General features: G+C 28.9%; 1 protein-coding gene across 6 annotated transcripts in view; it reads left to right on the plus strand.

Annotated features, from left to right (window-relative positions):
- The window catches only part of bsk (mitogen-activated protein kinase dJNK), an 88,462-nt gene extending 71,618 nt beyond the window's left edge, over nt 1–16,844 (plus strand). For 4 of the 6 annotated variants that reach the window (XM_074137464.1, XM_074137466.1, XM_074137467.1 and 1 more), the window contains 6 exons: nt 5,828–5,957; nt 6,044–6,241; nt 7,535–7,669; nt 7,764–8,052; nt 8,664–8,788; nt 10,061–16,844. In XM_074137464.1, coding sequence (XP_073993565.1) covers nt 5,828–5,957; nt 6,044–6,241; nt 7,535–7,669; nt 7,764–8,052; nt 8,664–8,788; nt 10,061–10,240 — 1,057 coding nt within the window. In that variant the 3' untranslated portion in view covers nt 10,241–16,844. Of the gene's footprint in view, nt 1–1,200; nt 1,790–5,827; nt 5,958–6,043; nt 6,242–7,534; nt 7,670–7,763; nt 8,053–8,663; nt 8,789–10,060 lie in introns of all 6 variants that reach the window. The other 2 variants (XR_012461264.1, XM_074137468.1) reach the window with 2 other exon arrangements.
- Nucleotides 16,845–17,049: the final 205 nt, after the last annotated feature.

Below are 17,049 nucleotides of genomic sequence, written 5' to 3' on the forward strand. Positions count from 1 at the left end.
GACGCGTGCCGCTTTTTCTTTCACAGCTTCAACGTGCGACCGAAATCGTGTTCCTTTTAATGCAGATTTGATTTTGGAGAACAGACAAAAGTCATATGGAGGTCAGGTCAGGCGAATAAAGCGGATGAGGCCTAAAACTGGGATGATGTACTTGGCTAGAAACGTCGTTGACAGACAATGCACTGTGAGCCGACGCGGTTGTCTTGATGGAGAACCCATGACTTGTTCTTTCACAAATCGGGTCTTTTTTTTCCTTACTCTTTCAGCAGGAGTTTGAGCAAGCACCTCACCGGTTGATGTTGATTAATTATAACCGTTTTTGACGTTGAAGAGTGACCTGGGCGGTCATCATCTCCTACGTCTTCTCCGGCCATCTTGGAAACGCTTGAACCACTCAAAAACTTGCGCACGTGATTAACATTCATCACCATAAACTTATTTTAATAAAAGATAAGTTTCAGTAGCGGTTTCACCAAGTTTCATGTAAAATTTCACAGTCCATTCGTTGCTCTACTACATGTGTAGTAGTATATAATGTTTTCGGCAAAACGAAACTTCACACCTCTTACACAAACGACGACAGGTTCCGATCAGACAGATTTCTCTACAGAAAACACGTGAGACGCTGCAATCGAGAAGAGAAGGCTTTACGCTGCAGAGCTGTCGGTCGTTAGGATTTGGTGTATGCATAGTTCTTCTGTAGCAGCATCAGTTGACACCTCGTATTGGAAATTTTTAACACGTTCAAAATGCTTTTCTTAATCATAAAAAATTAAAAAATAATTAGGATATAAAATGAGAGCAAAGAGATTTAGACATAATTTCTGTAATTTTTTTTTGTATTATATATGAAAATCCATTAAAAGACTTCTTGTTCTCTCTTCACATATTCGATGATACCTTTGGTGTGATTAAATCGATTTATTTATTTTTACTTGTAGCACACTTCTTTCTTTATTTACAATTATTAATAATTAATAATTGTTTTAAATAATACAACAGGCACGCTATAACGGATAAAATCGAGCATTAGTATATAGTATTCAAATATTTATTAATAGTTTATATCATTAGCAAAGATTTATTGAGCCAGCTTCCCTTTTAAATGATAGTTTTGCTCCTTAGTTAATTTACTATTTTTTTTATTTTATAATTTTTTTTTTTTTATTATTTTTTTTTTCTATTACATTTTTGTTTCAGTTGGTGACTTCGTGGCAACGTTTTCTTTTTTTTTCTTTTTTTTTTTATACTTTTGTTAACTGTTTATTTTTATATATTTATTTATTTGTATTTTTATTAAAGCACGTAGTCGTTTTGGTTAAACTTAAAGAAATAAATGAATAAAGACACTTACTTACCTTAAGCATGATATAGATAGTATAAGTGATTGACTATGTAGATATTAGTGCATGGTGCTGTTGTAAAAAAAACAACAAAAGCAAGTGATTTAAGATTAGTTTTTTATTTATTATAAATATAAAAATTTAATTTTAAAATTCGTAACGATATCTAATTGGTGGCAGTGTTTTTATTTTGAGAATATAACTTAAAAAAAATACATATCAACAATACAAAAAAGAAAAAGACATAATTAGTTTTCTATCTCTCTCTCTCTATATCTCAATATTTAATAAAAACATAAAATAATATAAAGTGGTGACTGGTGGTACTATATAATGGAGGAAGATATGGAATTCTACACTCAAGAATTCGATAACACTTCATTTACTGTTCCCCAGAGATACAACCGACTGAGACCCCTGGGCATCGGGGCACAAGGCACTGTCTGGTAAGTGTAAAACAAGATTACCTTGATCTTAACTTTTCTCTTCTCTTGTTTTTTGTTTTTGTTTTTTTATTTACAATAACCTTTCTCTCATCAAAAATTGTAACATTTGGTCTGATTTTCAAATTTAAAAAAAGTAATTACCAAAATAGAATAGAATTTGGTTTAGTAAAACAATAAACAAGCATTTGATTGTGATGTCCATTTTGGGCTGGATAACATCAGAGGCATAAATAAGTAAAAAATTTTTTAACTATTTCGAATTAAATATGCTGGGTCATTCCATGTCAAATCAACACAAAAAAAAGACCATTTTTGACCTCACCATCTCGGATTTTCTTGAAATTTGGCACATGTGTACTATTGGTATAGACTTGGAAAAATATGAAATTTTACTGTGATATGTCAACTGGTTTATGAGTTACAGGGCTGTAAAGTTGCCAAAAATGGGCTGAAAAACAGGAAACCCCGTGTTTTTTAATTACTGTAGAAGCTTTCCTAATTGAGCTACAGACTTGGGATTGGTGTCATTTTATAGCATATATAATGCCCTTTCCTGTGATATGCGACACCATATGGGTTAGGATAAATAAAGTTTGTTAAATTTAAATTTAAAACTTAAATTTTAAATTTTTTAAAAAGTACATATTTTAAAATATTAAAATTAATTCTATAAATAGCTAGTAGTGTTATGAATCACTGGGCAAAATATTAATTTGGGACGACAATGGCTTCATTATTAAAAAAATTTAAGACTAAAGCTCCTTTTCATGGAAAATATATTTTAATAAAATTAAAGTAATAAATAAATTGAAAATAGTAATAATGAATCAATGAATCATAATTAATAATTATTAAGATTTAAAATATTGATTTTGAAATCATTTTTAGAATTAATAATTATGATTACAGTAATTAATCATATTAATTAGCATATATTATTTTAATGAAATTATGCAGTGAATCAAATTATACAAAAATAATTCAATTCAATATCTTTGTTCAAGAACAGTCTTCTTTGGCTGAGATAACAGCCTCTTTAAGTTGGTTTAAGTCGGCAAAGAGCCTTGTGATTGCGTAAGGGGATTCGGTAAAGAGTCTGGCAGCTCGTACCAGTTTGCAACGACTCTATGAAAATCAAATTCAAACTTCACTACAACTTTTTGAGTGGGCAGTAGAAAACATCACCAACATAGGACTTTGCATATTCAACCCAGGAAGACTATGTTGAATCTGAGTGTTTTTTAAAAAATCGGTTTGCTCAAGCGTTGGCTATTAAAGGAACACAGCAATACCATGCTTTCATTCCCAGAAGTAAATCCAAAATATTGGTTAAAAACTTTTCTATGAACTCAGAAGCTTGTGAAATGGAAGTTTCAAAATTCCCTGATAAACTAAAATTAGCCGAAATATCAGGTTATATCAGTGTAGTCTATAAAGAAACTGGTGGCTTGGATATTTTTTAGAGAAAAATGAAGAACTTGATGAAGTAAAAGTAACTTTTCTTCATCCAGCTGGTCCCTCTAAATCATCTCGCATCCAAGAAATGCCGATATTCTTAGGGTCTCAGTAGTGGATGTTTTGATAAAAATTGACCCTGTGACTCTGACTGGAAGAACTTACATATGTCCTACTAGAAAGTGACGCATGTCTAACAAATGAAGCCTTTTCAAGCTTAAAATAATAAAGAGATCCTATTACTTAACAGTATGTTTTACTTTGGACTTATTAGTGGAATTATTATTAGCATTATTGTATTAACATGAATTCAGAGTTGAATTAATCGGATTGGAGCTTTATTCTTAATTTTTTTTAACAATGAAGCCATTGTCGTCCCAAATTAATATTTTGGCCAGTGATTCATAACACTACTAGCTATTCATAGAATTAATTTTAAAATTTTAAAATATGTACTTTTTAAAAAATTTAAGTTTTAAATTTAAATTTAACCAACTTTATTTATCCTAACCCATATGGTGTCGCATATCACAGGAAAGGGCATCATATATGCTATAAAATGACACCAATCCCAAGTCTGTAGCTCAATTAGGAAAGCTTCTACAGTAATTCAAAAACACGGGGTTCCCTGTTTTTCAGCCCATTTTTGGCAACTTTACAGCCCTGTAACTCATAAACCAGTTGACATATCACAGTAAAATTTCATATTTTTCCAAGTCTATACCAATAGTACACATGTGCCAAATTTCAAGAAAATCCGAGATGGTGAGGTTTAGACCCCGTGTTGATTTGACATGGAATGACCCTGCTTAATAATGAAGTAAACAAATTTTAGTTACTAAGAAATCTGAATATGATTAACCAATGTTACTTCTAATAAATTTAGCAGATATTTTAAAGGGATTCTGCAAAAAAATCAATTAAAATATTGTCCACACTTAAAGCATTTGATTTTGTGTTAACTTACCTGATTTCTTGATTGGATTATCCCACTTGTTGATGCTTCATTATTTGTTGTTGATAAATTTTCTCTTCCAATTGGATGGATTTCAAATTAAGAACATCAGTTAAATGCCATGAAATAAATTGGAAAAGGCACTTGCGAGGACATATTAAGAGAAATAATAGATGTCCAAAGGTGTGAAGAAGACTTCGATGCAGGAAGATTTATTATTTTTTTAAAAAATATCAGAATTAAATCTAGAAATTCTGTCGATTTTTCTCATTTTCTTAAAAAAATGCATTTTCGTTACAAACACCACTTTCGAAATAAATGGAGAAAGCTATGTTTTCTTTTACAAGCATTGCTTCCAAAACGTTTATGGAGTGTGTAATAAAAACCCCTGGAAAGTTCAGATAAATTAGAGAATACTTACAATACCGTAAAGTAGGGCAGACTATATTTTTACCAGAACTGGCGGACACATTTACATTAACTCTGCAGGTTGTTTGTTTCGCCTTTGAAGTAGGTAAAATAACCTTTACAAAACCTCTGTCAAATTAGCGAAGTTTTAAATTTTAAGCTTACTGCTCGCCCAGAATATTACCCAAAATTACCTGCAACCCTCTAATATTTCTATATTTTACGTTTATTGCTGGTAAAATGTTTTCTTTGCTAAGTTACAATTAAATCCTTTGGAGATAATAAATGATTGACTTCCTGCAAGTTTTTGGTTTTTGAACTGAAATGAGCTTACAGGGAATTTAAATTGATGGAACTTGTCAATCATAAAAATGTTCTCTCTTTTACCACACACTGACTATTTTAAAAAAAAAAACACACATTTTTTGTACTAAGAGACATCGGCTCTTGTGTAAATCAAAATAGACAGTTTGACAGATCGCCATTCAGGCTTTTACCTAAAAAACAAAACAAAAATTTCAAAAAAGGCATGCCATATAACTTAAAATAATAATGAAAAAATGTTGTAAATGTTCTAACTTATAATAATAATAAATTAAAATATTAATTAACAGTTAATATGAAATTAAATTTTATTTGTAATAATGCATCATTTATTCATTTCTGAGTTTAACAATAATATAACAGATTGACTTATGCATGTTTTCAATGTTCGCATGAATTATTTGTTTCTTTAGTTTTGATTAAAACTATAACGAACTCCTAAGTAGTTTTTTTAGAATTGAAACTTCAAAGATTAGTTATATTTACATATTTATTTTACTATGCACAACCATCTTATTTAGATTTTTGTTTCATGTATGATTAGTATCTCATCCTAAGTTGGTAATAAGTCATTATTTACGTTAGAACACACTCACCTTGTAATTTTTATTTATTTATTCATTTTTGAGGATGCTGGACTCAGTCGCGTTTCTAAATTATTTTACTTTTTCTTTTAACTTTAAGAACAAAATTTCATAATAATCAATTATAGAATGACTTATCATATAAAATGTTTCCACATATGATTAATCAACGTTAAATGACTCAAGAGATGACACATCGTGCAAACCAACTTCTTATAATTAAGAAAATATTTGTTTTCTTCGTTTTACACATTCAAAATTTTATTGTTTCATGAAAACTTAAATTATAAAGGTTATTGCTTCATATTTCAGTGCTGCTTTTGACACAGTTACACAGCAGAATGTTGCCATCAAAAAATTATCACGTCCATTCCAAAATGTAACTCACGCCAAAAGAGCCTACAGGGAATTTAAATTGATGAAACTTGTCAATCATAAAAATGTAAGTGTACCATGTAGAATTGTGAATCAAATGAATCTTTAATTAGTTATGTTAGAATTAATCAAATGTATTATTTTATTTTCCAGATAATTGGCCTGCTAAATGCTTTTACTCCGCAAAAATCATTGGAAGAATTTCAAGACGTTTACCTAGTCATGGAACTAATGGATGCTAATCTTTGCCAGGTCATCCAAATGGATCTTGACCATGACAGAATGTCCTATTTATTATACCAAATGTTATGTGGAATTAAACATCTACATTCAGCTGGAATTATTCATAGAGTTAGTAATTTAATATTGAAAAAACTTTACTAAAAGAAAAGCTGTAATGTTCGTGTCCGAAAATGTTTACACATGAATTGCAGTTAAGAGTGAAGCTAAAATTGTCTAAGTAGCGTTTTCATGGTAAAAGATTCGAAGTTATTGATCTTCACAGTGCAATAAGCATATGAAGTTTTAAGATATTCGTTGTTTTTTTGTTTTTTAATTTTTATAAATAAACTCAAAAATCGATCCAACAAAATGGGTCTGCCAGCTAAATATCAGGTCCTACGATGAATATAAAATGTCTCATTTCAACTTCCTATGATTTTGGTGGCGGGAAGTTATGAAAACAATGCTGCAACATCTAGCACAGATAAATATTCAAGAACAGTTCTTAAACTTAACCTTAGAGGCGAATACAGAATCAGCACAGACTAAGATATAAGCACCTTCTCCCTCTATACAGGGTGTATACAGAGGAGTGGTCGAAACTTCGGGAAGTGATTCAGCAGCTCAAATACAACAAAAAATATTCCTTCACATTGGCCCGATTCTCAATAGTGTCCAAGATATTTGCATTTTTAACTTTTCCGTCGATATTCGCGTTTTCCACCATAAAAACGACCGTAACTTTTCTATCCTTTATCCTACAACAAATCTGCTTATTCCAAACGAAAGAGCATTAAATTTCCTATAAATTTGCTTGGTACAGAGCCTCAAAACGATTCTTATAACTATGAAATTTTTACTTGAATGTCTAAAAATTTCGTTCTCGATTATTTTTGTTAAAATTTTCAACTGCATTTTCTCAATGGTTAATGAATCAAGGAATCACATAATTTCAGAAAAAGTTGCGCATTTACTGAGCTTTAAGACCATATGGATTTTTTTGGTTTTTAATAAAACCCTACCCCGAACAGAGGGGTGTAAATGCAGAAAACTGGGATTTTGCAAACTGACTTTTCATTACTAATTTTCTCAAATGTCAATTTTTGGAGAAGGAACTAAAAGAAAAGTAACCATTTTAGTTTTTCACAATTATTATTTAATAAAACGGAAGTAAAAAATAAAGTAGTCTCAAAATCAAATCTCAAAATTATATTGTGGACCCTTGAATTAGATAGAAAGCCCTTGGAGGCTAAAGGGTCGCAGATTTAAGAACCGTTGGTTTAAATATTGAGAGTTGCGGAAACCACTGAATGGTCAAGAAATGTAAATAGAATTAAAACAATTTTTTTTTAAAAAAAATTGTCAATTCTTATAGATTGATTTATTTTTGGAATTAATTAAAATTTGTTGACATATTTACAGGATTTAAAACCAAGTAATATAGTGGTGAAATCGGATTGTACACTAAAGATTCTTGACTTCGGATTGGCAAGGACCGCTGGTACAACTTTCATGATGACACCGTATGTCGTAACTAGATATTATCGGGCCCCAGAGGTAATTAATTTTGATAGAAGTATAATTATCTCTTTATATTCTCATAACGTAAATATTTGGCATGAATCACATTTTAGAATTTTTTTTTATACAGGTTATATTGGGCATGGGCTACAAAGAAAATGTAGACATCTGGTCTGTAGGATGTATTATGGGTGAAATGATACGCGGTGGTGTATTATTTCCTGGTACTGATCACATCGACCAGTGGAACAAAATAATTGAACAGCTAGGCACGCCGTCTCAAGATTTTATGATGAGATTACAGCCAACCGTTAGAAATTATGTTGAGAATCGACCTAGGTACACTGGCTTTCCTTTCGATAGACTATTTCCAGATGTACTCTTTCCGTCAGACTCTTCTGAACACAATAGGCTTAAAGGTATTTAAATTTTCATGTTTTTTTAAAATATTATTTTTAGTTTATCATTTCTTCAAAGACTAATATCAAAACGATTCTTTAGAAATTACTTCTGATGTAAAGTATTTCAAACAAAAGATAAATATTTATTTAATTCGACGACTAGAAAAAAAAATCTTCCAGGGGAGCACAGCATCAAGTCAAAGGATTTTCTGCTAATTACTCAACATCTAATTTCGTTCAATTTTGTCAATACTTAAATCACAGTAATATTACATTTAGAACATTGGAATAATGTAATATTACTTATCACATTATTATATGCATTTCAGTGAAAGAATGAACACTTTCCAGTTTTTAAGTAAACAAAAGGGCAAATATAACCTTAATGAAAGGTAAAAAATGCTGTCTCACTACAGCTACTGTTAAGTTCCACCCCCTGAGGTGATTCCACTGCCTATTAGAGCCATAAAGTAGTAGGTGTATTTTTATTCGTGTCAGGGACTCTTAGATTAAGCCAATAGTTGTATATTAGATTTTTTAATGAATGTCATTGTTGAGTTCAACTAAAGAAAAAACGTTTTACTGTATTTCTCATTACCAGCCTAACAAAATATACTTTATTATTGCAGCAAGCCATGCACGCGATCTCTTATCACATATGCTTGTCATCGACCCGGAGAGGAGGATATCCGTTGATGATGCTTTATTGCATCCTTATATCAACGTTTGGTACGACGAAGGGGAAGTTAATGCAGTAAGTAGAGAAACTATTCTTCATTCTATTTTAAGTCGAGCATTGAAATGTAGGACGATTTGCATTTATAGTTTTTTAATTAAAAGTATTGTATTATCAAAAATGATTCAGAAAAGCATTTTAATTGAATTCGAGTTTTCACTCACAGTTTATCCTAACCAAAGAGGATTTTTATTGAATAAGATTCTTACATGACCAAAAAATAGGCTCTATGCATGGAGGACATTCAGTAATAAGCTTTGATCAATCCTTTCTATTTTATGATGAATAGTCACGCCTTCCTGCTTTTTATTAAAAACAATTTAGAAGGTATAGTAATGCCTATATTTGTCAGGCGGCACCATGTAGGTGTCTTGGACGGGGGCAGCTCATGCATTATTATAAATAGTTTTTGTCTAACAAATAAAAAGAATTCACGGAATCCGAACTGTTTATTTAAACAGTTATAAACATTATTACAAAGCGAAGTACTATATTGTGTAATATTTTAACAGAAAATATATTGTAGTATACATTTATAGTCCAATAGTAAATCTAGGCATTTGTTTTTTTTTTTTTTTTTAAATATACTTGCTTATTATTTGGCTTAATGAGGCATATATGTTGTGACTTGTGTCTACTTAAAAACGTTTTATTTAATAAACAAAAAGAGCGACGCCCCCTTGCGATTGTCTCGTGCCCAAATGAGAGCTCACCACACGATTTGGAAAACGTTGGCTTAAAGCTCCGAAGAGAGATATTAATTTTTAGTGTAACCCAAAAAAAGGACCTGATCTTGAATATTTCACCCTTTACTGAATACATCGGATGGCTGAATGCATGTGTTACATAGAACATTAAAAGTAGCAGTCTATTTTGATAATTTTTTATACCTTCACATTTTCAACTTACAAAACAAAGCCACTTTATAATTAACAGGGTAAGAATAGATGGTTTTGTAGAAGGTGCTTTTTTTTTTGTGCTCTCTGCTCACAGATGTGATGAAGTCATGATGCGCAAATCACGCAATTAATAGCTGAGTTTTAGAAACTAAATTGAACATATCAGAGCTTGATATACCCAGAAATAATTGGAAAATTTATTGTCACAATATTATGTGATAAGTATGCTGCGTGATAAGTGCTGCATGTACTGTAAGATTTTTACTTGATAGAACTAAATATACTTCATTGCTTCATGTATCTACAAGACAATTGAAGTAGATAAAATTGATTTTTAATTTTGCATTATCGTAGTTTTATAGAAAACATGATGAAGTATTTTGTGTTTCAGCCGGCACCAGGTCCGTATGATCATTCAGTAGACGAACGAGAACATTCAGTAGAACAATGGAAGGAGCTGATCTATCAAGAAGTTATGGAGTATGAACACACACATAATAGTAGTACCCCATCAAGAGCACAAGGTCCGAGCAATGCTCCAGCTGAGGATGATCCATCAAATCGACGGTAGAGCATCCTTACAACTTTTACCCTTATTACACAACACACCGTATTTTATGTCTTATAGTAATCTTCAGCCAGCAGAAAGAGCCATTTTATTCTCGCCAAGTAATGAACAGAAGAAAAAAGTAAACTAGCAAACATTAAGGCAAGTTAAAAGCGTTATTATTTTTAATCAAAATTTGCCCCCTCTCATTTGTGCACATGTACATTATTTATTTTCAGTAGTATATTAGACAATTTGGTAAGCTGTGGATCGTTCATTGAAGATAGTATAATAATTAATAAAAGTCGACACTCGAAAGGTCATTATCTCATCCAGATTAGTTTTATTTATTTTTTTTTCAAGTTGTATAAAACAAAAATAGGTATGAAGTGAACCTGGAATGGAAGGGCGATTACAACGAAAATTATGAATATATGCGCCACGGATTTTGGTTAACTTGTGCCATACAGATACAAAGAACTTCATTAAATAAAACGGCGATTTATTATTGTAAATACCCAAGATTTTAAATTTACAAAATCAGAACAAGAAAAATCAAGTTACGCTTTAAATAAAATAAAGTACGTACTAGTAATTATTTAAAAAAAGAGCTCCAAAATGTATCGCAGCTGTGCTCTTAAAGCCTGACCTGATAATATTTAATACAAAAACAATCGTCCCCCATAAATCATATATGGTAATGCTTAAAAATATATAAGAAACTTTATGTAATAAAACTTTTATATATATATATATATACATATATTGCAATGAATTGGTTTATTATATTATTATTATTATTTGAAAAAAGTATTTTTTCGTTTTAATATCGAATTAAAATTTTTCATTGTTCGTATAAACAGAAAATGAGCACTGTGTTCGAGAGTTTTTACTTTTTGTTTCTTTATTTTCGTTGTAATTTTGTTTAGCTAATTTGAATGTAGAATGACAGAGACGGATGGTAGTGTTTTTTATACATTTTATGAGCGCTCGCTTTATATATAACTGGAGGGACTATGTTTAAAACGTTTATTTAATTTAATTTTATGATTAAGTGAGAGAATATTAATAACTTAAAATAAGTGTACATAAAATAGTTGGGAAGTATTTCATGATTTATAAATAAAACGGAATGTATACAGTGTAAAAAGAAACAAAAAAAAAGTTTTTGTTACATATGAAAAACAATTAACTAATTTTTTTAAGTGCAAAAAGTCCTAAAATAAACATTTCCATAATCTAGTGTTGCAAAATTAAATATCCGCACATATGCAAAAAAAAAAAATCAAATTTTTTTTGGGATGATAACAGGGGGTAATATTTTGGACATTAGAAATCTATTGCTCTCGGGTTAACATATTGAAATAAACTTGGGAATACAAAAAAAAAAGAAAAATTATATACGTATAAGTAAATATATAGATAACAAAAATTGGAGAATACTGTTTCCAAAAGGGATAAAATAATGCAGATCATGGAATAATTTCAATCAGACTATTGAATTGTTTATAGCGCACTGCAGAGCAGTTAACGTATTTTCAGTGTACCTGATTGCAGACAGTGAATCGACAATTTAAAAAAATACCGCAGTATTGCCAGACATCCTTCAAAATACTTTTATAGAGATCAAATGAAGCATTTTATTTTACAATGTTTTTTTTTTTCTTTTTGTCTTTTACTTTAATTTTTTAGGGCAAATCAAAAGCCCAAAAAAACTTACAGAAATTCAGTAATAAATATTTTTAAAAAACTCTAAACCTGTTTCTTCTAAAATAGATGAAAATAATAAATATAGTTATTATAAAAGAAGAGAAAGCCTTGTAAAAATAGCAAGAAAATAAATAAATCCTTAGATATTTAATTAAAAATACATTTCTTTCTAGGTTAGTTAGGTGGAGCAGAATATTAAATAAAACAGCTGTTTAAATTTCATTCCAAAGCTTTTGTCGATACTTTATATTTTCTTTTGCATTTTTTTTTTTTAATTAAAAAAATATATATTTCTTATCCTGAGCAACTTCTTAATGGTAATAGGGTAATGAAAAAATATTCGTTTATTTTATTAATTTTTGTATTTGCAAAAATAAATTTAATTCTAGAATTAACCTTTCAGTTTTATTGTGATGAAGGCAGTTTTTTATTCCCCGTGAGAATATTCGTTATATTGTTATGTATAAGGTTTGTTCCATCAAACTATTTCTCGTTAAATTCAAAATGACTAGTTATTTTAGTTGCATCCACAAAAGAATTACCCTGTATCCAACACAGTGCTGAAGTTTCTTTTAAATTCTTTTACTTCTTCCTAGAAACGTTTAACATACAATCAAGTCTCATAAAATTTTTATGTTTCTCAAAAATTATTTAAATAAAAAAAAAAATGGGCACTAAATTGTTCCTTCTTAGCAGCGAAATAATTTTATTTTATTTTATTTTTTGTCATCGATAAAGAACAAATTAAGGTAATTATTTTTAAGGAATACTATTACGACAAAAAATATTTGTTTTTTAAAAATCCACTGCCCCGTAGATATTAAGAACTTTGACGAAAGATTTGTCGGAATTATTCTGTTTGACTATTTTGATTAGAAAAATCTTGGGCAACTGTTAATATGCTAAAGAACGATTTTGTAACATGTAAATATGTGATAATAAAACAAGATTTAAAAAAAAGAAGAAGCTGTTTTAAAACATATTGGTAGTTAAATAAGAATAGAATAAAGTAACGAAAAATGAAATATAATTAATAAATCTGTAATTTTAAGAGAATTAAACTTGCACTTTTCTTTTGATATAAAGTTGATATAAATCTCCGTCATTCTTGAAACATATTTTCATTTATTTTTCTCTGACTTTTTAGACATTGTATCTTATACTGTGTTCTTTAGTATTGACATTAATCATGACTGCAATTTGTCAGATTTTATTTAGGTATTACCCTAAATTCATGGTTTGGAAGTTCTATCAAAAATAAATGAATAAAAAGTTATGTAGAACGAATAATTTTCTTGTCAGCCATTTGATTAGCCTTATCCAAGCGTTTACTTTCTATTTTGGTCAACTTCGTGCGCGACTGAAAACGATCGTATCTGAAAGTTTTCAAAGTTATGTGTGTGGTGGTCATCTAGACGAAGGAAATGTGCGTTGTCAGTTATCTCAGCGACTTCCCTTCATTTATTTATTTTTTTTATCTTACGATTTCGAAAACAAATAGAATTCTTGAGAGATCCAGTAATCAGATTTCATTGCATTTTAACTTAATACGTTCACAAATTTTTTAACTACAGATGATAAAACATGTTAACATTATCGTTTCTGTTCTATTTAAAAATTCGTTTACTTCTCTTATCTAATAAATGAAAGATATAAATTTTATTTAAAATATAGAAGTTATTTTAACAAAAGTTATAAAAACATCTTTATTCTAACCTAAATTTTCTCTACTTTTCACTGAGCTTTTAAAATATTACCATTTGGAAGTTTAAAACTTCTGGTCGAATTACCAGTAGTAGATGAATGCTTTGTCATTTTCTTTGGAAAGGAGTTGACGTGTTTTTAGTTTATTTTACTAGAAATTTATATTTTTAAATCTACTATTTTCAAAAAAAAATAAATAAATAATACAAAAGCATTTGTAACTTAATTTTGAAAGATGTATTTTAACTCATTTTTTCTCAACCTTTTCCAGCTCTGTTTCAGTAATATGTTGAGAACAAATGCTTGCATCGTGTTCCTACTTTGTGTTAACTAACTGCTTGGAATATTCTTCGGTTTACAAATTTTATTATTTAACATTATGTTTTTTATTTATTGTTTTGTTCAGAATTTAAAGTATAAAATTTCGAGTTTTCAAATCTAGATTTATTTTTAATTTCCTAGAGGGTTATCATTTTTGTTTATTTATATCTTTGTTCTTAAAATTCCCATTTAAGGTAAAATACTGCTATCTTATACGAGCTCGCTTCTCTGCAGGTACGTTAAACCATACAGATGAACAGATCAATATTAGTATTATCCCTATCTGGAGCAAGTGTGTGAATAGCCAGAGGAATGCCGAATTCCCTGGATGATGAGTGGACAGTTCTGTATAAAAGAAGGGACTAAATAGAAAATAGTTAAATTTAAGATAAATTCGGAGAGATATTTGTATCAACTTTGTGAGATTTATTTATTTGATAGCACTTCATAAAAACTAAGAAACTTTTAGTCGGTTACTAAAATGCTCATTTTTTCCTAGTTATTTTATCTCACTTACAGGGATTAAAATAATGCTTACAGCATACTTCAAGCGATTACTCATGTTTGTGGGTAGATTTCTCTTTGTAGCAATGTAAAATAACTTGATCTTGAATCTTTCGTGTGACTTGTGACTTTCATAACTGATGAAAATGCTCGCCCCACTGTGCTTGAGGAATTGAAACCGAGAGAGAGTCTCAATCTTGTAAAGCGCAAGATCTCGCGCCGCCAAGATATCACTTATTAAAAAACCTTAACCTCTCTTCTCAAGCTTCGCAATTAGCTAGCACCTTATTTTTTTAAATTTTTTTATTTATTAATTTTTTGTTTTAACATTTGACTAGATTGTTTTCATTATTTTCTTTGCAGACATAAATTTCACTAGCTTGAAGTATGTTTTCGTACTTATAAAATGAGTGCAATCGTGTAACATAGTAAGCAGATGTTTCCTGCATACATGTAGGAACTTTTTTCAAATCCAGGTGATGGTATCTAATCATCTTTGGTTCAAAATAATACAAATTTAAATAAAATGATAAAAAAAAAGGTTATGTATAAAAATATACAAAGAAAATTACAATGTTATATACACGGAGTGATATTCTTATAGTTTTATAGTCTATATATTATATAAATATTAAATATAATAAAGAAGTTTAAAAATTAAAAACAAACAAAAAAAAACAATATTTTAAAGGGGATTTGATATATATAAAACCTTTTAAGCCGTTATACTTAAATTAATAATAATAGAAGTCCGATCCATATTATTTTCGATAAAATATTTTTTGTCGAAAATAGACTACGTCGTGTTTATAAAAATATCTTAAAAGAATTTAAAACTAAATAATAATTAAAAAAAAAAGTATGTGTTGTGAGTTGGTGTATCTTTAGGAAATAAGACGAAAAAAAAATTGTTAGCACTTATTAGCAGGGTTGACTTTTTTTATTTATGTATTGATTTATTTTATATTGTCCTCATTTTATTGTTTGTATATTCATTTTTTTCATTACCTAGAGAGAGAATTGTAAGAGAGTATAAACATTATTTTTATTATATCTAGAGAAATATGTTCCAAGTTCTGATTTGATAAAATTTATTTGATTAAATTAAAAATGTAAAAGAATTATTATTAACAAAAATACCTAAGATTTAGGAGAAAAAAATAATGTAAAAAATCCCTCCACTGTGTGGACGCAATAATATATTTTTTGATTTAAAAAAGTAAATAAATAAAAATTAACATAAAAATAAGGATAAGTCGAACCCTGTATATGTTAACATTTTGATTACCTCTTTTTTTGTAAATAAAATCTTATGACCTATAATGGAGCAGGTTATAATCTCACACATATAATCACAAAAAAACACAACTATATTTACATATATAATTATAATATATGTACTAGCCAACGCTAATAAATTATCTCTTTTCTTTTTTCAGTTTTGGTGAATTTTGTATTATAAAAACAAAATTTTATTTTATTAATTTTTGTTTTACTTTTTTAAGAATTAAAAATGTATAAAAAAAGTTATAGCTTTCATTTAAAAAAAAAAAAAAAATTAGTACGAAAGTGATACATAAAAATAGAGTGTAATGAATACATTTTTAGGATTAAAATTTTTGCTAATATATCTAAAAAAGAAAAAGAAAAAAATATTGCACTTGGCAAAAAATGATTTGACGAGATAGTAGTCATACAACTCTTATAAAAGTAAAGTTTAACTCACATGTGATTTTACGATGAGGAAAAAGATCAGTTTACAATCCGAATACAAATATTCACTGATTACTTATATATTTATTAAAGAAGAGAATCACTTCCGTTTTAAGTATGTTTAGCTGAAAACTATTTTTCAAAAAGAAAAATTGTGAAAAAAAAAAATCCTCTGTAATATCCAGTAATAAGTAGCAAGATTTATTTTGATTATTTTACGACTTGTACAGAGTAGTTTTTAAATATATTTAGGAATTTTGTCTATTTGTTTTGTTTTGTTTAAGGTAGGAAGATAGCCAGGGATTAATTACCTAATTATAATATTATCTATTATATAGAAGTAATAAAAAGATACAAAATTCTCTAATATGGGTGAAAAATGACAAAAAATATTTTTTACCATAAATTTCGTGCTAGCTGTTACCACCAGTATTTCTTTTTTTTCTTTTGTTAATGTGTTAGTGCAGGAGATAAATATATTTTTTTCTTACTGTCGTTCTTTTCAAGAAGAAGAGTTTTGAAAGAATAAATTGTTTTTTTAATTCATCCCCGTCTTGTATTTTGTCGTGGATCCGACTTAATTCAAAACTAGGTTAAAAAATATATATATTAAAAAACAAAAAATGTAATTTTAATAAACCCATGATTATACAATCACTTTTATAATATGTTTTTATTTTTTGTTATTTTTATTTAATTTATTTATTAAAATTTATTTCTCGCAAAGGACCCTGTTCACCACCTATCCATATTGTGCTACTTCACTGTGGTATTTAAGTAATGAACAAAGCTTCACTCAACTATATCGCCCATACTAGAATTATGGTAACTAAACATCGTTCTCTTCGTAATGAGCTGTCTGTCTGGATACATACTAAATT

Source organism: Rhodnius prolixus, unplaced genomic scaffold, assembly GCF_049639745.1.
Source record: "Rhodnius prolixus isolate KJV_2025 unplaced genomic scaffold, Rpr scaffold_5, whole genome shotgun sequence".
Lineage (NCBI taxonomy): Eukaryota > Metazoa > Arthropoda > Insecta > Hemiptera > Reduviidae > Rhodnius > Rhodnius prolixus.